Source organism: Neodiprion virginianus, chromosome 7 (assembly GCF_021901495.1).
Source record: "Neodiprion virginianus isolate iyNeoVirg1 chromosome 7, iyNeoVirg1.1, whole genome shotgun sequence".
NCBI classification, from domain to species: domain Eukaryota; kingdom Metazoa; phylum Arthropoda; class Insecta; order Hymenoptera; family Diprionidae; genus Neodiprion; species Neodiprion virginianus.
In genome coordinates, this window is record NC_060883.1 from 8,675,118 (window position 1) to 8,698,993 (window position 23,876).

Genomic DNA, 23,876 nt, shown 5'->3' on the forward strand with positions numbered 1-23,876 from the left:
GACTCTTTTTTTCGTGGACCGTTTTCGGGCATTTCGTTTCGCTTGAAAACACCGCGGAAATGCGGAACCTTGTGCGAAATATCGGGCCAGATTTGGTCACGTGAGGCTGGCAGGAATTGCCACTAAACGAAAATTCAATTACGCATGTACGGAGCTGCTCAGACCAAGCGAGCCAAAAGACGATCAGTCGGTCACCAACCACCTATCCGAAGGGGCCGCACCATTTCTTATACATGTAATACACATAAAGTGATTATCCCGTTACCGAGTAGTCCGGAGGACAGTAATATTCGAGAACGAGAAGAAGGAACCCGGCCGACAAAGAAAACCCCGGGGTTACCAGTAGCTCTGTGTTGTTTTATGCAATCCCTCTTACTATTTATACATATTTATTTCGGTCTTTTTTTTGGTTTAGCTTCTTTTAATTCTCTGTTTGTGACGCCTATTGGCTCATTTCATCATCTACAACCTTGAGCCCGGCCGTTTTTCGTCTTGAGATTTGAGTTATGCATGGATTGGCCATTGTAAATTGCTTTATTAATTTATTCTGTCCTTCTATTTTTTGTATTTGCTATATCTTTTGTTACGACTATTAGCATCTTTTCGATTTTACAATTGGACACGTCCATGTTAGGAAGATGAGTTTATATTTTTTGTTGTTCTGTAGTGTATATAGTTAATCGTAAATAAAACGAGGTGGCTATTTTACCTTGAGGTACTACCCGCTTACATACATTACTGATGGAACCTAATAAAGACTTATTACAACCTCGAAGATTTTTGCATATTTCAACAAGTCCCAATCAGTCAACGCTCGACGTCGTGGCATCGCATCTTGTTTCTTGAAAGATGGAAACCAAGACCTGTTTTGTACGGTTTCATATGAAGCCCATTGCCCAACACGATAGCTTCCATAGTTTTGTTGTGTCGTTCGCTCTCTCCCAGTTCTCGTTTAGCAGCACTTGCATCGTTCACAGCTTTTGCTATGTCTGTCGTACCACTAGCAGACGCGCCTGTAGCACCGAGTCCAGCAAAAATAGGAATCAGAAACGGTAGAAAACCACCGACTTTTGAAGGTACTGGTAGGACGCGAGGTGTTCGCACTTTACATTCACCACCCGCTTTTTAACGGCGTTCTCAGCTCCCTTCGGCGCAGATTCGACAGCTACTTTTTCATCGTTGCTTGAAACCAAAGAACGTTTTGCAGCATTCATAATTTTTCTCAAGGTCACATTTCTTGACTTTCGAATTCCCATTACGAGTTTTGATTTTACTTTCATTGTATTAGCTATTGCCTAAGCGGCTGTTTTCTTACCCAAATTTGCGTCCTTTGCGAAAACCCGTTTCCAAGCTTTCTCAGCCAACACCCTATTAGCCTCGTTTCCAATTTCAAGATTTTCACGATTCTGCGAGTAAGCAATTTCGTGGTCCTTGCAAGCTGCGTCGAGAAGATTGATTCCCGGATCACCCCGCGCGAGTCTCCTTGTTAATTTTGTATCAGGCCCACAATACTGATAGCCAGGTACATGCAATTTGACTGGAAGGCTGTTGATGATTTTATTCATCAGACCCTTGCCACGATTTTGCCGCCTGCTGCTTCGTTTACCTCTGTACGCGATTATGTTCGTGCGTTGACTGAAGAAAAGTGCTTTGAAACGAGGGTATTTATAGCAAATCCGATCAGTCATGTCCGAGATGCGGTTTTAGAAACAACCTACTAAGCTTCCTGTGATGAAATTTGACAAACTTTCGGAGCAAAATGTCGAAAGGCACAAACGGCACGGTAAATTACTCCCGAATAGTGTACGTTCAATATTCTGTGGACCGTCGAATTGTGATAAAACTAATGCGTTGCTCACACTTATAACCCATCCCAACGGACTCAGATTTGAAAATATCTACATCTACTCGAAATCTCTCAACCAACCTGAATACCAATTGTGGAAGCAATTGTTCGACCATGTTAAGAATACGGAGTGTTTTGCATTTACCGAGCGTGAGCAAGTGATTACACCGGAAGAAGCACGGCCAAACTCAGTAATCATATTTGACGATGTAGCGTACGAGAGGCAGGACAATATTAGAGGCTACTTTTGCATGCGTAGACATCACGAGGTTGACTGTTTCTATCTCTGTCAGACATACGCGCGTATCCCCAAATATCTCGTGCGCGACAACGTGAACTTAATCGTGTTATTTAAACAAGACGATATAAACCTGAGACACGTATACAACGACCATGTAAACACCGATATGTCTTGCACAGAGTTTGAAAGTGTGTGCTCTGCATGCTGGAACGGTGAGAAGTACGGCTTTCTGGTGAGTCAACATGCAGAGCTCTGAAATTTCCAAGCAAAAAGATGTCCTAAATCAGACCGCTCAAGCAAGTGCTGCGATCCGTCGAAAACACAGATTGCTCAAGTCGGGCAAGGAATCTACGACCCAGAAATTGAGTGACATTTTCAAACCAGTAGTGACTCTGTTGCAAGAACTGGTGAATGTTACAAAAGATACTAAACCTGTAGAACAAGAGGTGAAAGAAATTGAAGAAAAAATGGAGCAGATGAAAAATGAAACGAAAAATGGACGATTCCTTTGCTTCGGCAGGAGATGAAACAATCGTAGAAACACAGGTCGAGAAAATTAAGGATGGGTATTTTGCACTGATAAGCGATGCCAAGACAAAAGGTGAATTGGACAACGTGTACGGTGTACGCAACCTCTCAAACGGACTAATGATTGCTGATTCGTTGATATCTTTTAAGAGTGACTACATTCGTATTGGCGATACGCTTTACCCGAAAACAAAGGGTTTGCTAGAAATTTCGTTCAAAAAAAAAGCCTGGCGGTTCTTGTAAGAGCGCTGGAGATCGGGGAGATTTTGAAAACCTAATCCTCGCAACGAACGAGCATAAAAAGTATTACTCATCCGATGGGGCTGTTCGAAAAGATAACAGTTACAAATTCAAAAATGTCATTGCCGAATTGATGGATCATTCCCCATCACCTCGCCGAAAGGGTTAAGGTCTACTACCGCAAGCTATGATCACTCGACAAGGTGTTGAAACGGAATACGTTTCCTGGGATGATCCAAATAAGTTAGTGAAGCGTCTTCGTTTACTCCTGGCATCTCAGGCAGCGGGAAATCCGAGTTACAATAACAAAATAATCTCTATTATCGAAGAGCTACGCGAAGCAGAAATCATTTCTTGAGCAGCTCCCATCGTTTTTGTATTCATCACCGAGATGAGCTTCGACGTGTTTGGACGGCATCTGGACAAAAACACGGCCGCGAGCACTGGCGGTCCTCTGGGTGTCGGATATCAAATAACAGCGGACGGGCATGACGGTATACCGAACCAGAGACTGTGCAGTGTCGCAAATCCCACCGAGCCGAACAATGCTGTAACTTGAAAAATCTTAAAACGAAAATTCAATGTGCTGCAAAAACAAATCAACAACCTCGATCAAATGATCAAAGCTTTGAAGCTCACCATGGAGAAAGTCTTGGATACCTTTTACACAGACTTTAAAACAGGCAGAGACTTGTCGATTCGAAACGCTCATAACATTCCTCAATTGGACACCCGACTAAGAGCGTTGGGATATGAACGAGGAAAAGCAAGCACTGGTGACGGAACTGCATAAGCCTGCACGCCGGAATTACCCGTGTCGACGTGTAGACGTGTGCGGAATCGACGAGACCTGGCAGGCGGATCTTGTTGATATGACATCATACGCTGAATAAAACAAAGGCTACAAGTGCATGCTCACAGTGCTTGATATCTTTCCAAAGTATTCGTGGGCTATACCGATAAAGAGCAAGTCTGAAGATGATGTTACGAAAGCACCGGAGTCTGTGCTTGTCCAAGGACGGGTACGGAAAAACTTACACGTCGACAGAGAAACGGAATTTTACAACTCGAAATTTGAATCGCTTATCACACGTTACGGAATCAAACTTTACTCCACGTACAGTGATTTGAAGGCTGCGATCTGTGAACGTTTCAATAGCACGCTGAAAGGTAAAATGTAGAAACCGTCCAGCATGCAAGGAAGCTACAAGTGGCTCGATATCTTAACTGATTTGGTTTCGGCTTACAACAACGCCAAACATCGAACCGTAAGAATGAAACCGTCGGATGTCACCGTTGAAAACGAAAGGCTGTTATTACGTCAGGCGTACGGAGGGCTTCGAGCGATACCTACATATCGGCAAAATTCAAATCTAGTGACATAGTTCGAATCAGCAAATTCAAAAATGTTTTCGAGAAAGGTTACACTTCCAAGTGGACGACTGAAATATTCACGACAAGTCGAGTGGAAAATACTCATCCTGTCACGTACAAGCTCAAAGACTACCGAGATCAACCCATCGCTGGTGGTTTTTACAAACAAAAGCTTCTTAAGGTTAAACATCCGGATATCTATCTGGTGGAGAAGGTGCTCAAGAAGCGTGGAAGAAAAATATACGTTAAATGGTTAGGTCTTGACAATACACACAACAGTTGGATAAGCGAATCGAACATGTAACATTGAATAAATAAATTTTTTGTAAAAACGTGTGTGCCTCTTTATTTTGGACTCGACACATAACAAGTATGCATCTTTATTTTTTAGACAATCGACAGACATATGCATCGTTGTACAATTTTTTATATTTCGGAGCGTTCTTATTCACTATCCTACATCATAATATTTTATACATCATGGTACAGTTATAAATTACAATGCTGTGACGTTGCACCTAGAGTGCAAGTCACAACAAACCCCAAACCCGCCGGGAAGAGCCGAACAGGTGAGTCCCGTCCCGTCGGGAAACACCCGAAGGTAACCGAAGCCCACCGACGCTCGGCGGAGCCGAGCGCCAGCGAGCAATACGACCACAGCCTACAAAGCAGCAACAAGTCGACGAAAGAGAAACCCACGAGAAGCCAAGAGGACGATCGAGAGAGAGAGAGAGAGAGAGAGTACGAGAGAGGCCCCATTACACACCGTTACACACACCGTTACCCACACACGCCGACGACACCAGGTTAGCCTGCGATCTACAGCCGATCTGCTCCTCCCCTCACAATACCAACCCTCTCCACCTCACACTCCCCGTCACACTACACCACCTCCCCTCGCAATACCAACCCTTTCTACCTCACACTCCCCGTCACACTACACCCCCCCCCCCCCCCCCGCAATACCGACCCTTTCTACCCCACACTCCCCGTCACCCTACACACTCCCCCCCCCCGCGCGCGTATCTGTAAGTTAGGATTAAGTGACGCTAAGGGCTGAGGCGTGATCGGCCACCACTAACATCTACAACCCCGTTGTACCTTTATTAGTTTTAAGTCAACCCCCCTCACAAATATACACACAAAGTTTTACCTATTCTATCCGCCCCGTCTCCAATTGTTCCTCCCCTCCACATTATTAGTGCGGACACAGAACCCGTCACAAATCGGCGCCCAACGTAAATTACCCACATTTTTACCCCAAATCCGAACAATTAAGAGACAAAACACAGGAATAAACTCTAACAAAGTACACCTAGACTCACGAAACAAAGCTACACAGTCACGAAAATTCGAATAAAGATAGTTGAACACACACACTACCAAACACGATACACACAATGGCAGACCAAGGACACAGAGAACCGCAAGGCCTAGAGCGCGAACACATGGACATACACACAACCGAACGCAACCAAAACAACTCGACACAGAGCGAGCCGCGCGCGACACGAGATCAACAAACGCCGACCCAACCACAGGAAATAAATAGACGACACACGATAAACTCACCAAACGCAATAAATATAATTGATGCAGCTATCATAGATAATACCCACACTTACATAGTACACAAATCCAACACCAAGAAAGCCCAGAACCAACAAACGCCACACAAACATACAATACAAGCCCAATACCTACACACACGCAAACTAACACGGTAATAACCAATCAAACGAACCGACACTTCACGGGAACAGACACATTTTTAGCCACCAACACACGTAACACACGTCTTATACAAAACCTAATAGACCTCGGAGCACTACCAAGCGACAGAAACGAATACGAAGATCCACACCTATACAGCACACAGTCAGTACACCCCACAAACAACCAAAACACGACACACCTAAACCACACACCAAACCCGAACAGTACATACTGGAATCAGCCAGCAATGGCAATAAAAACAATACAAACATGGAACATAAAATACTCAGGAAATACAAACGAAAACATACACGAATTTTTACAAAATCTCCGCGACTACCAAACGGGATACGAAATACACGATACACAATTAATCAACAACCTCAGCCCGATACTCGAAGGTGACGCAAAAAACTGGTACAGATTAAATAGAGGCAAATGGCGAACACTGGAAAAATTCAAAAGAGACATTACACACGCATTTCAAGACACACAACACAGGGACAGACTGGAACAAAAAATCAAAAACTACGTACAAGGACCAACACAAAAAATTACACAATTCCTAATACAATTTAGAACACTACTATCACAACTAAGACCACCATACCACCCACGAACACAATTAGACTTGGCATACAAAAACATGAAAATAGAATACAAGGCATACATAAAACCATACGACTTCGCGAACTTCGACCAACTGGAAATAGCCGCGAAAGAATGGGAAGCAAACATCGAATGGGAAAACACAAGACAAACAATATTAAATAACTACACACACCCACGAGAAACCTACACACACCAAACACATCACACACAATACATCCCATACAAGTACGCACAAACACAACCCCGCCCAGCAATACTCCCAACACCAAATATACCACCGGCACTCACAGACAACATACGACGAAACCAAACAAACCAAAACACGCAACAGACTCGATACCCCGCAATCACGTATAACTCACCACACTACACTCCGCAACAAACACAAACGAACTCAAACACAGGCACAACACCACGCAGATGCTTTAACTGCAACCAACCCGGACACTTCAGATGGCAATGCACACATGTACAGAACCAGGGAAACGAGTAAGGGTTGACCCAGCAAGGGTGGAGGGCAGCCCCACAAACAACACAAACACACCCGAGACAGTAGCACCGACAACAGATAATAACAGAACTGAAAGTAGATTCTACATCAGAATCGAAATACACGGTCACGAATTTAACGCATTAATAGACACAGGCGCAACACACTCATACCTAGGCGCAGAAGTAATACAAATACTACACAACACAGATACACCAATAGACGACACGCCCGACAGAACAGCTACAATGGGAAACGGAACACAGGTGACGATAGAAGGAGCAGTAACATTCCCAATACGCCTCGGCAACATAACAAAAAAAATTAATTTCGGATTAATACCAAATTTAGGCTCGCAATATATTATTGGGAACAGCGGCTTAATGAGATTTGGAATACAAATAAATTATGGAAAAAACACATGGTCACTTATAGACGACCCACAGACACACTACCACATGCAAGCCAGACCACAAGAACTACCAACACCACTCAAGGAATACATACAAATACCTCAAACACGAAAAATACGACACCAATCAACACAAACACACACAAAACAAGCAAAAGCAGCAGAAAAATTAAAAGCAACGAAACAACAAACGAACCCGAAAACAACAGAAAGACACGAAAACACAGTAAAAACAACCATAAAACGAAAACCACTAACACCAACACTACCCAGCACAAAGACACCACCGGAAAACACCCCCCCAAAAGACAACCCACAGAACACACAAATCAAAAAATCATACCTACAAACGCACAAACAACAGACGTCACACAAACCGACAAAGAAACCGAACCACAGATATGCGCAGGAATACAAGAACTCACATAATCACAACACACACAACTACAGACGACAATACAGCAGAAAATCTCAACACTACCAGGCCAACTCGGCCTAACACACCTAATCAAACACAAAATAGACACACAAGGACACGCACCCATAAAACAAAGATATTATATGGTATCACCAAAAATTAGCGAAGCCATCCACACAGAAATAGACAAAATGCTAAGAGAAGACGTGATAGAACCATCAGAAAGTAAATGGTCGAGCCCAATTGTCATGATAAAAAAGCCAAATAACACATATCGCTTCTGTTTAGACTTCAGAAAAGTAAACTCAGTATCAAAAAAAGACGCATACCCACTACCATACATGACAGCAATATTAGACAAACTACGGACAGCACAGTACATATCAAAAATCGACTTGAGCCAAGCATACTTCCAAATACCACTCGACGAAGACAGTAAACACATAACAGCCTTTACAGTCCCGGGAATGGGCTTATTTCAATTTAAAAGAATGCCATACGGACTGACAGGCGCACCGGCGACATTCCAAAGACTACTAGACAGACTCATAGGCCCAGAATGCGAACCATATGCATTCGCATACTTAGACGACATAATAATAGTAACACAAACATTTGACGAACACTTACAAAGACTAGAACAAATACTCAAAAGGATTACAGACGCGGGACTAACAATAAACCCAGAGAAGTGCGAATTCGGATGCGCACAAGTAAAATATCTCGTATACATAGTAGACAGACACGGACTACACATAGACCCCGACAAAACACAACCCATAGAAAACTACCCAAGCCCAAAAACAATAAAACAATTACGGAGACTAATTGGCATGGCATCATGGTACAGACGCTTCATACCTAACTTCGCACACATTACAGAACCACTAACACGACTACTGAAAAAAGACCAGAAATGGCACTGGGGGGAAGAACAAGAAAACGCAATGAACACAATCAAATACGCACTCACATCACCACCCACACTCGCATGCCCAGACTACACACAAACATTCACACTACAAACAGACGCTAGCGGAACAGGGATAGGTGCCGTACTAACACAATCTCTCGATGACGAAGAGCATGTCGTAGCATACGCTAGCCGTGCGCTAAGCAAGGCAGAACGAAAATACTCCACCACTGAGAGAGAATGTTTGGCGGTACTCTGGTCCATAAAAAAATTCAGACCCTACGTGGAAGGATACCACTTTAAAGTTATCACAGATCACCACGCACTGAAGTGGCTTAGAGAATTAAAAAACCCCACAGGCCAACTTGCACGATGGGCACTAGAACTATTAGAATACGACTTTGACATTACACACCGAAAAGGTACAATGCACGACGTACCAGACGCACTTTCAAGACGACACGAAGACGAAGAACACATAGAGACCATAGAAGACACGACAGACAAATGGTACACATACAAGAAAACACAAGTACAAACATGCCCAGAGAAAAACGAATCATGGCGAATCAGAAACAAACAACTATACTTCCACCGCCCTAACCCCCTACACTCAAACCTCCTACCAGACACAAACCCATGGAAACTAGTAATACCCAAAGACAAAATAACACACATACTACACGAAAATCACGACGTAACACAAGCAGGCCACTTAGGGATCGAAAAGACATATCAAAGAGTAGCCAAAGAATATTATTGGCCAGGGATGTACAGAGACACAGTAAACTACATAAAAAAATGTGACACATGCCAAAGAATAAAAACAATACAAGCGCGACCGGCAGGGCTAATGGGTACAAGAATAATAGAAGAACCGTGGACAGTAGTAGCCTCAGACATCATGGGCCCACTCCCACTATCAAAACAAAAAAACCAATCCATCATAGTTTTCGAAGACCTATACACCAAATGGGTGAAAATTATACCGATACGCAAAGCAAACGCAAAAACAGTAGAACAGACATTCCACTCACACGTAATATCACGATGGGGTACACCACGCATACTACCAACACATAACGGCACACCATACATAAACAAACTCATACGCGAACTGACACAAAAATTCAATATAAGACACGCAACAATCCCCCCATACCACGCACAAGCCAACCCCGTGGAACGAGTCAACAGAAACGCTAAAACAATGATCCAAGTCTACGTAAACAACGACCACACAGAATGGGACATACACTTACAAGACTTACAATTCGCAATCGATACATGTACACACACATCAACTAAACACACACCGGCCTTTTTGAACCTAGGAAGGGAATTAAATCCTACACAATGTCTAAGAAATCAATTAGAGAACGACGACGAAATAGAATTACAAGACACAGACAGATGGACAGATCACCTGAGACGACTACAAACACTTAGAGACGAAGTACAGAGGCACTTAATATAAGCAAACGAAAAACAATCACACTACTACAACCTACGAAGACGAGACATTCAATTCAAGGAAGGAGACAGAGTACTGAAAAAGAACCATACACTCTCATCCGGACCAGAAAGAACGGCAGCAAAGCTAAGTAAAAAATTCATAGGCCCATACATAATCACTAAGAAAATCTCACCCACAATATACGAATTGACAACAGAAAGCGGTAAAAATATAGGAAAATGTCACATAGAAGACCTAAAATTATATACATAATCAAATAAGCAATAAAAGAACCACGCCCGATAACACATCTTGAAAATAAACTAACATGTGTATTCACCCCACAGAAAAACAACATGGAAAACAAACAACCAAGAATACCGTCCTTGATGACACTGTGACTGACGAGACCGACGACAACAACAACAAACACAGAGAGAACACCACTACTACAAACACCAGGACAGGCCCCACACCCACACAGATACGGACGCGATGGCACACACCAGACAGAGACCCGACGAACTCTACTACCGACACCCACCACACACATACAGGTAACAAAGACCGCCACGGCAACAACACACATAACAACCATTGCACCCACAGCCACCCAGAGACACTCACAAACACACACACCAATGGCCACACAGACAGTTACACTCTCCGGACCAAGGCAATGCCCAAAATGCAACGGGCTGGTCCGGGGCACTAAATACCCACAACACGTACAAACCTGCACACAAACTAACACAGACACACAACACCCATCACAAATTGTCACACACCCACCAACAGTCACCCAAACCACACGAACCACAACCACGCACACGACTACACACCCATCCACCAAGAAACAAACACCCCACACAACCACACACCCCACATCGACACCAACAACACGACACACACTACCCCCCGCATCACCCCCTCTATGGACACGCACCAGACTCACGAGACCACAGACAACAGAAGACAGGATCCTACAAACATTCGCCAACATGGACACACGCACAGAACCGACGCAGACAAGACAGACATACAAAAAACACATAGGACCACCCCCAGAAATAATATCAATAATTGCAAACCTACAAGCCACAAGCACCCTGGACGACGAACTACGGGCACAAAGAGACAGATACATGATTAGACGGGCACACCAACGTACAAACACAGACGAGACAGAAGCCAGCACCTCCACACACCAACCACACATCACACATCAAACAGCACCACACAAAACACAACCCTCAAACACACTAGACACCGACACCGACACAGACTCCACCACCTCCATTGCAGAGACAGTTATAAACATCGAAACAACACACACAACCACGCCAGAGACACAAACGACGGACGACGACACAGACAATAACACCGACACCACCTCACTCACCGACACAGACGAACATACACAAACACCCCAACCAACCACACACACCACACGGGACTCAAGACGATACAAAAAACGAAAAACAATACGTAAACAGAAAAAAGAACAGAACAGAAAACACTAAATACACTGACAACACCAAACCGACGGACGAACAACGACAGACGGAGGCCAAAGAAACAGAACACAACCCAAAAACTCCAACGCAGAACCACGGAGAAGCAACCACGAGCCACAAGGAACAAGGAACAACGCAAAAACTCACCAAGACCCACACCGACGAGAGCCACCGAACCAAAACCAAAAATTTAAGAACAAATAGATTAGGAAAAACATCCGAGTTAGTACAAAATAATATAAGAATAGGATAAGTTAGTATAAGAGAAAAAGCATAATTTTGATAAATACACAAGAGACCAAGTAGAATAAGTAGATATAAGACAACCAACAACCCCACACCCAACGCACACCCCGCAAATGCAACCCGACCCACATCCCTCAACCCTGACAGATCGGAGCAGACAGCACAGAAACGACGGAAAATACCAAAAGAAGAAAACCAACCCCAAAGGAAAAGCACAGACGAAATGACCACAAAACCCGCCACCGAAGCCGGCTCACCCTATAGGCCTAGCCCCGCGCAGGGAGGGGGGAGTTGTGACGTTGCACCTAGAGTGCAAGTCACAACAAACCCCAAACCCGCGGGGAAGAGCCGAACGGGTGAGTCCCGTCCCGTCGGGAAACACCCGAAAGTAACCGAAGCCCACCGACGCTCGGCGGAGCCGAGCGCCAGCGAGCAGTACGACCACAGCCTACAAAGCAGCAACAAGTCGACGAAAGAGAAACCCACGAGAAGCCAAGAGGACGAGCGAGAGAGAGAGAGAGAGAGAGTACGAGAGAGGCCCCGTTACACACCGTTACCCACACACGCCGACGACACCAGGTTAGCCTGCAATCTACAGCCGATCTGTTCCTCACCTTACAATACCAACCCTTTCTACCTCAAACTCCCCGTCACACTACACCACCTCCGCTCGCAATACCAACCCTTTCTACCTCACACTCTTCGTCACACTACAACACCCCCCCCCCCCCCCCGCAATACCGACCCTTCCTACCCCACACTCCCCGTAACCCTACACATCCCCCCCCCCGCGCGTATCTGTGAGTTAGGATTAAGTGACGCTAAGGGCTGAGGCGTGATCAGCCACCACTAACGTCTACAACCCCTTTGTACCTTTATTAGTTTTGAGTCAACCCCCCTCACAAATATACACACAAAGTTTTACCTATTCTATCCGCCCCGTCTCTAATTGTTCCTCCCCTCCACATTATTAGTGCGGACTCAAAACCCGTCACAATGCTAAGGTGCATTGTGTGGTGTTGTGTTTTGAAACACGTCCGCTTGTCGTCATTCCAGCTCAGTGCCACTTTCTGCTGTTTTACGGTGTTTACCTTGTGCTTTCGACCTAATATCAAATACTGATTTGTAGACAAAATTTCAAGTTTCCAAACACATTCCGAATAATCGTTGAGAGTTATTTTTCTCAACGCTGATCCGTCGACACCTTTGGCACGTTGATTGACTTTCTCATCTTCCAAGACTCGCAATGCGTACAATTTAGCTCTTAATCCTACTAATTCCAGCATTGTTTTCCCGTTATTCTCATCTTTCATCAAGGCGAGAACTTTGTTGTTCGCTAGAGGCATTTCATAAACGTTGTCAAGCGGATAATCAGACGTATCGAATTCGTGCAAGTCCTCCCTTATATGTTCGTATATGTCGGGGACGGTAAAATTGTAAATCAAACTGTTGGTATCCGCATACATCAATTTTTCTCGGTTGCCAAATTTCCGTTTGATATAATTATAATGAGAATCGTAGATATATGTTTTAGCCAGATCCATGATGGAGAAACCTTTATACAATGTTTCATTGAACCTGACTTTGGTCTTACTTATTTTGACGACAATCATCTCTTTGTCGAAAATGGTGCAGCTGTGGAAATTGGGTTTGTCTATAGTAGCTCTGGCACCGTATCTTCCATGCCTTTTCGTGATCGGCCAGACATCTCTATACTTCCTAACATTTTCCATCGTTTTGCCAAAAACTGCGTTGTTTATCAGTTTGTAAAAATTTTTCTCAAATTCGTTTTGAGATTTTTTCCGCAAATCGGTATTCAAATCTATGTATTTTTTGAGCCACGGGGTTTGTCTCAATTTGAGAACTCTGTGAATTTCAACCAACTTTAGACCCAATTGTGAGCATTGTCTCAAAACGCCATAGTGAACAACGTAGTTTTTCTTGGAAAGTAGCGTGGGCGTCAGTTTCGGCTTTTTATTGTTCGGGATCTGAGGTATATGTATAGTGCTCCGGACACAGTGGTAAATCCTTATGAATTTCATGCAGTTCCTCAGGATATTCCAAATCCACCTGCAGTATGTAACCAAACTCCGCATCGTCCGAGATGCCAAGAACGTCGCACTCTGTGAAACCTGACACCCATTTGAAGGAACTGTATAGCAGAACAAAGCTCATAGCAGCACCGTACAAATTATTAACGTCAAAGTACATGAGGTGAGATTCTTCGACCTTAGGATCGAATTCCTCCCCCATGTACCTGTTGTTAGCCTTTGCGTATCTGTTTGAGCACTGTGACACACCACCACGAATACCTTTTTCGATAAACATAACCATATCTATGTCGGTGAGAAGCTCAAGCTCGATGTCGGTACACTTTAACATCGCATCAAACGACAGACCGGGCGCGGTGTAATAATGTAACGGGTCCAGGTTGTACGTTGTCCAACAGCTCTGTCGAAAGTTTTGAAAAACGTCGGCTAGTAAAAACATGTCTGTCTGTAAATACAAGTCCGAATACTCTTCCAAAGTTTGAACGTTAAAAGTTTGCCAAACTTCACATGCATGTGCATAGTCCTCGTCTGATATATCCCGATCATTTAATTTTGAGTCAAATTGTTGTTTGGATGGTAGCCGTCTGTCCTCGAGCTTCTCCCAACTGTCCATGTATTCGTACGGGAATACTCCTTTTCTGGTCAATAACTGAAATTTATCTGAGCTACGATAAAATTTCCTTGTGATTGATTTCTGATCATCACCGATATACGTTGTTAATTTCTCAAGACTACTGGGCATGAAACGGTACGAATCTACTAATTTAAACTTCATATCTGTCCCCTTGTCATATTTTGTAAAGGAAATGTACTTTTTTTGTTTACGGGTCGAAGCTCAATTGTGCCTTTGAACGATGTAGCCAGTGCTTTGATCAGAAAATGCGAATCGTAACCCAACAGATTGTGGAATATCACTTGGATAGTGTGCGAATTTTGGTAATTTAGATTGCAACCTCGAAGAGCAGCACCACGGTGCTCTCCCGTGAAATGGCAGTGATCACGATGTTTCACGTCAGTGGGTGTGAACGGTTTTTCACAAATGTGACACACTGTTGTTAAATAAAATTCGTTGATTTGATTGAAATTGAGCGGTTCGATCGGTACAAAAGTTTTGAAACAAACTTTTAACGAATGTGCCAATTCCGCTAACTCATTCACAAACCATTCAATGCAAGTCTCTTCAAACGCACAATGTATATAGTAAGCTATACTATACGGAAAATGCTTCTGATAAATTGTTCTTGTACCCACCTTCTCGAGCGTAGGTTCCAGTAAACATTCTATATCTGCGTGAATGCAGAATGGAACGGTTTCTTTGTGCTTGAAATTTTTGAATATCAGTATCTTTTCCTCCTCTCTAGGTAGAATAACTTTGGTCTTGTTCAAATTCATGCAATCCACATTGTGCTTTGTCAAACATCTTGCAGATTGAAAGTGAGTCAAACTTCTATCGCACAACCAAGTACGACCATTACGTTTAGAAATTTAAGAACTTGTTAATCGAGACAGATTTCAAATACAAGTAAAATGAAAGATCCTTTTTTTTCATAATTATCCTTATCATTATCATCGTCATCGTCAGTGATTTCAGTGTCTATCGCTAAAAGATGAATTACAGGTTTGTCAGACTTGTTTCGGCTCAAATGAATGGGTACAATTTCACTGCACTTTTGTTTTTCCGTACTATCTATACCACAAATGTTGATTGAAAGTTTGTTAAGTTTCTCAAATTTTGGAATCTGGTCCAAAGACATTGGAAAAAGCAAACCTTTGTATTGTAGCACTGAGCTGAAGTACGGATATGAAGTGATTTTACTGGGATTGTTGTTGTCGGCTGGGAACAGAGCTGCGGTGACCGACCAAAGAAAGCACTACGAGTCGCAGTTACGGATGTTGACGACAGCCTTCTTATCTGGAATATCTTTGGGTAGTGGTGTGTATGTGAAGACACCGCCTCGTAGTGGCACGTACTTGTTATGATGTTGACGGTAAAATTTATAATTTCAACTAACGACCAGCCTGAATCCTTTTCCTGGAAATCTTCCACCTTTTTCAACAAACGCTCTGTCGCGTTTTCGATGAACCATTCGTTGATATCCGTTGTCTGGAGGATGATTTCATTTCTCGTATTGAAAAATTTGATCTCTTCCACCGTGCGATCATCTTTTCTAACTTCAAATTTACAAGCCTGGATAACGTTGGCTTTTAAGCTCCTGTCTTTCTTCAAAGCGTTTTTCAGTCTTGTCACAGCTAGTACCTTTGCGTCTTCTAGAAATCTCTCCACATCTTTATGCTTCAAATTCACGATGGATCCAGTTCGAATTCTCCCCTCGAAAGCTGATTACAAATCTTCCCAGTGAAGTCGATCGCTTCTTCTTTCTTTCCGCGTACCTCTACCCGTTTTCTGAAGACGATGAATTTTTCCGCGAGCGCTTTCAAGAGTCCGATCGTTGTGACAATTCTCGTCTTTTCTCCAATTGATAAAGCCTTCCGCAAAATTTTGTTCAGAAGGCGAACATTTTGACTTCCGAATTTTATTCATTTTTGAATTTCTGCTGTTGATGATGATTTGTCCAAGATCTTGTTCGCCGATTCCATAATATCGATCAATCTCAAACACTTCGCGGATTCCCTCTTGAGCTTTTTCCTCACGTATACTTGACAAGTTGTGACTTAATGATCGTTTGCAGTGATGAGCGTCCTTTTTATAGGACAGCTGTACGTATGATTATGTATGCGCGCGCACCTTTTAGCATTCTTAGAGCGATAGTAACCCAACACCGCAGATCCATGGCTCTGAATGTACCGCGGCTATCCGTCGACCTTGCACTCTGGTCTTGACTGAACCGGTTCAAAATTCATCGTTGAGTTCACACGACAGTTACAAGCCAAAAAGAATGTCATGTGGTTGATATCAAACCGGCATTCGAGTAAGTGAAAAACAATTCTTAGAACCATTAATTTTGGAATGTCGCGTGGTTGATAACGTGGGAAAGGAATGTGGGGTGGTTGATGTTATACATCAACAGTCCTATCGTGGGAAAAGAATGCGGGACGGGTAACCGACATCCAGGTCAGTAAAAAAGTTCACGCCCCTGCTGCGCCATCTACCGTTGGCAGGCGTGCACCACATAGAGACCCAGACCTTCGGTCGGTGAAACAGCACGATTTTGACCTTTTACCGATAAGAATCGTCGGTCAGGCAGTGCGATTCTTACCGTCGACCGATACAATTGTCGATAAGGTTGCATGTTTTTGACCTTAAGTCGGTACGGCAGATCACGTTTTATCTGACGAGAGTGGGGGTAACCTTCAAGGGTTTGCGTCCGGGATGCGCGGAGAAGCTCGGTCGGTAAAGAAGGTGTTTGTACTCAAAACTTTCCTTGCTATACTACTGTATGTCTTACGTGACGTTTCTCGTTCTTAATTTTCTTCTGACAGTTGTTTGTGTCGGACTTGACGGGCATATTCAAAGTATCCGATGGTTTTGTTCTAACGTTATGCATCCCCGCTACAACTACCACTTTCACCCAATAAAATATAGTAATCTTGCTGTAGACATTAAAACCAAAGCAGACCCGATCGATCGACACCATGTACGAGATTGACCGACGAAATAGAACAACGATCAATTGATAAAGGGAGCGCAGCCTGTGAAAACCTATGGTGATACTTCTGCAAGCAACACTCCCGTCAGTGGAAATATCTGTCACTCCATAGTCAAAAAAATCTCATTATCGTACTAGCAGTACAAAAAAAAAAAAATTTTTATTCGTCTAAAATTAAAAAAATCTGATCATCGAATTCGCTATCGGTGAAATGTCTATCAGTCTGACAGCAAAAATTGAAAAATCTCACAATCAATTGTTCGCCCCATCGGTGAAAATCGTACCGGCAATACAGGGCACTTTTCAAAGCTGGAATTCTTACCCCGTAACAGGTTTTAAATAAATTTTCGGTAAGGTAGGAACTAGAATTGACTTTTTCGGTACGCCACCGTTGTGAACCAGACCTGATACACCCTATCTACTACCATGAGTTACCTGACTCTAATTTTACTCGCTGCAACTAGCATCTTTCGTGCTTTCCAAATCTAATTTTTCACACAGTTGTTGCTAAACTGGCGTGCGTTAGAGTGCGGACAGGCGATATCTGATTTACGTCATGAAAGTGCTCGCATATTGCTTCACATTTCGTGTCACAAGCTATACCCGTTCAGATGAAGCTCAATTGTCAAATTTATCACGCGATATACAATTTTTCTAGAATATAAAGTTCAGGCTGTCTACTTAACCCTGTCCTATCCTATAAGCATAGTATGCTGCAATTAGTAAACACTGAGAAGGTAGATGCCTTACAATGTACTTTAGCTAGGGTAATAAAATTTTTACAGTAACATGTTATTAAATTGCATTTTTATATATTTTATCCATGCTGTAATACAAACCTCTTCATCGGGGAGATTTGGATACAATCTTCTTTTTTTTCCAGCATAACGAGTTAGCGTCACTATTCCTCGCAGGCCAAAATCATAATGAAATTGTTTACTGAGTTGTTGTTGAGCTAACGTGTACAAAGTAAACACCTATAAACATATAAGATATGTGTGAATATAGAAAGTGTTCTTCCTCTTCGAGACACAACTTGTAAGAATGTCTGTAAGTGTGTTTACATTTTGGAATCTTACGCTTCTTGATGCGAAGCACGTAAGACAGTCAATGACTGTCTAATATTGAAATGCGGATATGCATCATCAATATTAATATTAATCACGAGGCAATTTTCATTTGTTGAAACGTATAATTTTTTTGAAAAACTGGTGAATTCGAAAAATTAACGACGGAGCCAGGAATCGAACCTGGTATCTAGCGATGCTTTACCGGAGCCTTACTCCACTAGACCACCTAGCCGCCCTGACTCTGATGTCGTTAATTCCTCTCATCACCAGTAAGTTCAAATTTGTTTTCTTGATACTATCTTCTTGATACTATCGCAGCACAAGAAAACAAATTTGAACTTACTGGTGATGAGAGGAATTAACGACATCAGAGTCAGGGCGGCTAGGTGGTCTAGTGGAGTAAGGCTCCGGTAAAGCATCGCTAGATACCAGGTTCGATTCCTGGCTCCGTCGTTAATTTTTCGAATTCACCAGTTTTTCAAAAAAATTATACGTTTCAACATATAAGATACATAAATATTGCAGAATTAAACCAACAAAAAGCGTTAAAATGCTGTGGAAAATTTAGGTCAATTGACTAAAGTATAGAAACTGGGATCCTGCTGAAGCATATATAAATATTAAGAGCCATTCCAACAATTTTCAGGCAGCAATTCGATGTCAAAATTCTTGACTTGTCCACTTCTTTCATGCCTCACTTTAAGGATGAGGGGCAATATTTTACGTTGGCGTAGTTTTGTAACATTTAACCTATGAGACACACTCTCCAAACCTCATAGATTAGCTCTCCGATGACTAGATGCGTCACCGACAAAATGGACTTCAGCTGTATCTGAATTTGCGAAACTTTGCAAACATACTGGAATATTCTTCTTATAGTTAATAATATACTGGTAAATCACCAGTAATTTACCATAAAGTCCATAGTGATGCTACTATGTTGATGTCTTATCGCTAAAATATTTTTCGCGACCAATTTTGCACTAAACTGAAAACGTGACTTACTGCACATTTGTCACAAATAATCCATAGTATCCTGAGCGACCACTTGTTTGCTACTAGTGGTATCCCACAGTCTTTATAGTATCCTTCTGATCTCATATGTGTCTTCGTATTTTTAATTTTTGTCCTTTTTTTGTAACTGCATCTACTCAGTGAATCATAACTGTCACTATTCAAAGTTCCGGCACCATTTCTTGATCAATACATATCGTCTGTGAATTACTTCCATTATAACATCTATCAAGTTCTGTAATTTCTTCTGCAAAGTATATTTTTTAGTTCACCATTCATCATGTATAATACATATTTCAATCACGCAAATGAATTTTGATTATTTTTTCGAAACAATTGCTTCATGTCCTAATATTTATTCCCAACAAATGATGATTAATTTCTCACATTCACCTCACGTGCTGTGAGGAATATAAGATGGCCCAACAATGTAAGCCTGATGCGAGATTGCCACACACCTAAGTGAAAGATGATCCGTGCGTGTCTGGAGATGGCGGGGTTCGCCGATCATCCTGGACAGCAGTCAGTCGGTCACAAGTGGCACACATCAGCAGCCTACACTCCTCATTGTCAGTAAAAGTTACCAATTCTCTATTGCTAACGGCTGCGCATTCACCGTAAACGGAAATTTTCATGTGAACGACAATGGAAGAAGACGGACCAGGCCACGCACAACACTGCGGGGCTCCTGTAGATTTATATTGTTCCGTGTTGTTATACTATTACTTGGTTCTTGTCTTTTTTTTCATCTTTACGCATTGATTTTTACTAAGAAACCACGTTTTCCATCGACATTTGACTCTATTTCTCTGTATTACTTTTGTCAACTTACACACGCTCAGTACATTGAATTAGTTTTTATAAGGCTTTTATTTATACATCCAAATTTTTTTGACATTTCTATGTATGTACATGTCTACTGTGACTTTACAATTTATACATACATCGTAATTTCATATGTGTACCCTATTGGGCTTCCATATTTATACACCTTTTCGTTGATATTCTTAGGCTAACATTATTTTTTATCGTTATATAGAAATCTTTTTTTAACCCACGCATTATACTTGAGCTCATGTGAACATCGTAGATTTCGAAGGATCAATGAATAATCTTTATATTTAGTCAGTTTTCCACACCTTTCACACCCAATACTGTACAATACTTCTGAATTATCATCAATTAATCATTTATTATAAAATTGAACTGAACTCCGGTATAAACGATATCCTTTAAAAAAATGAATCCCTTACAGATAAAAATTGTACCAATAGGAAAAGTGATATTTTCGAGGCAGGATATCACTGGCCAAAAGTATCCCCACATCGTTTGACTTGGAACCAGAGACAACTTTATTCACATAAAAAATCGAAACGCTTGGCCAGATATTAAAGGAAGATTTCGGTGAATAAAATGTCCCGTATTTTTGGATCAATTTCATTGAAATTTTCACCATTTATGAACAATTCGAAAACTAGAATCTGATCCAAAATTCAGCTCAATAGGTCAAGTAATTCCAAGGTTATGCATTTTTTCCAAGATTTCTTCGAAACATCCCTTGCGCATTAGGTCTCATCATAGAAGGTTGAAATTTTTTATGGCTATATTTAATGCCAAATACTGAAAATTGTTGAAGAGAATTGTTATTCAACAGTTTGAATTTTTTTTTGCTACAATTTTTGGTATATTATAGGCTGGGAAATGACTTATGTTCACCTCAACTAAAATTCCTTGCAAGAATTTCAAGACAATATGCCTAAGAATATATCTGCCAAAGGGCAAAATAATTGGATGAAACCTAATGTGCTAAGAATTTTCTGAATACCTGGAAACATAGTTCTGAAATAAACGCGATTGAATGACCTTCCATGAAGTAAATATGAAGTATGTACAGAATGAGTTATTCAATGTAGAAATAAGCCAGTTTGATTTATTGTTAGTTGACTTTAACGTTGACTTGAACCATGTAAAATTGGGCCAGGAGGAAAAAAATTTATTATTCAGTATTTTTTTTTTAATTCCATTTATTTGAATTGAGTTCAAAATTCATGTCAAAATGTAAATAATAATATTAATAAATCATGTGTCGGTCGTCAGTGCCTATCGCTGTTTTGATTGATCTTCAATTCCATTCCTCGGTGCGAGTTTGTATCCGATCGGCTTCTGCGTGTCGGTTCTGAGGTCAACCGTGTAAAGATTTATATATTCTCGTCTAGAGTCAGAATAACAGAAATAGTGTCTGGTCACGTAGCAGGTGCCTATACCAATTACACCAGTCTCCTTGAAAACTCTCTCTCCCTGTCAAGATCTTTAAGAAGCATGACGTAGTAAATTGTTCCTCAGTACAAAGTCTTGTTAAATTTTAAAGCAGATAAGAGCTATAACAATGTTGTAACATAAAGTGCGTGTGAAAAAGTATCAGAATAATCATCAAATAAAATGTAAAGTGGTATATTTAAACAAATCTTAGCACTCGTCGAAAACATAAAATACTTCAGGAATATTATCAACCAAACTATCGCAAGCTTCATTCTGATAAGTTGCAGCCAGCAAAAGGTATTTCAACTTAAATATAATAAAAGTAGAAAGCGATTTACTTATGTAAACAAAAAACAGCAAAGTCAATTTAAAGTGACGAAAGACGAGATATATGAACATGTGCGATTAAACTAGAATAGCAACGATTCGTACATACAATTTTAACTGTACACGCATTTTTTTTAGATCTGATGATTGATATTTCCATGTGAATAAACGATTGAAGGAATGACCGGATGAATGCCGATATAATGTTAAGCTATAAAAATGATTTGAAGCTCGAAAGGGTCATATAAATAAATTCTATACAGTCTTTCATTTTACCCGTGTGATTCAGGTTTAGAGAATTCAAATATGGAGTAACAAAAATTAGATATATATATAGATATATTCCTAAAAACAATGTTACAACCCTCTTCTTACTCCGTTACTTCTTGCAAAATCCATCAATTTTCAATTAGCTCACTCCGGCACATAACGGCAAAATAAAAATCCAATAATTTTATCGTGGAATGATTATTGGGGCTAGACAAATATTTCAATAATATATTGAGTAAATGAAAACCATCAACTAATATTTATCTAGGCTCTGCATGAGTTTACTATACAAAAACGCACCTGAATTCAACTTTGGAGCTGAGTGCTTACAAATTAGTCCCGTGAAGAAACCGTTGGAATTCCCCGGCACCATACGTTGTCCCTTCAGCTTCTGTTTCAGCCTTCCCGCAGCGGTTTTTTTAATTTTCACTGTTCGTGCGGCTTTCTGGGACTCCGTCGTTGCTTTCCATTCTGGTTTACGCTTTCGCCTGGCATCTCGTTGCTGGCTCATCTTTTTTGCAATATCTGCCACCTTCTCAGACCTCACTCAAATCGTTGCCTTTTGAGCATGGAGCACTCCAATGTTGAACTCAGCAACTACGGTTGCTACTGCTAATCATATTCTCTTTTTGGAGATGAATGTCTCTTTCGAGATTTTTCACCAGATCAGGGAGTGCAAGCTTCCGTTAGCATTCTGTATCGCACCTCGGGCACAACGGGCTAGTAGATCATTGGTCGACAGGCGTTCGTACAGAGGCTTGAGTTTTTCGACTACTCGCGGATTGAGCTTTGGCCACATCTTTTCATGGCTTTCCGGCTCTTCTCCCTTGACCACACTTCTGTTGTAGAAACACCACGAGTCTGGTCCAGTGAGGCATTGCTCGTGATGAGAATTCCGGTCGATTGACACGCAGTGGCTAATCCTTGCATCTATTGCTCGTTACGTAAATGGTATGTGAGGAATATTTTTACAATGGCATTTCTGTAGTAATTAGTCAAGGATAAAATGGTCGCCTCCTTGAGTGTGCTTGTATCGCATCCCCCAGTGTTACTCCATCCACTTTCCTGTCTTTCACGAGCTTCCAGAGTCCGGTGCCCATTTGATCCACGATGTGATTCACACACTTCTTCTTTGTGAGGGGAACATCGTCTCCGTATGGGGCGATAATCGCTGAATGACTAAATGTATTTGTGTCTTCGTCGGATAGAATAGTCTGTCCCACAAATACTCTACTGCCTTCGTTTCTATAATGCCAGAGAATCCGCTG

The 23,876-nt window shown here is 41.7% G+C and overlaps 1 protein-coding gene across 1 annotated transcript in view; it reads right to left on the minus strand.

The window, feature by feature from the left end:
* The window catches only part of LOC124308425 (dynein axonemal heavy chain 2), a 618,723-nt gene that overhangs the window by 304,733 nt on the left and 290,114 nt on the right, over nt 1-23,876 (minus strand). Inside the window, exon 16 of the mRNA XM_046771133.1 lies at nt 18,508-18,645. Coding sequence (XP_046627089.1) covers nt 18,508-18,645 — 138 coding nt within the window. The remainder of the gene's footprint in view (nt 1-18,507; nt 18,646-23,876) is intronic.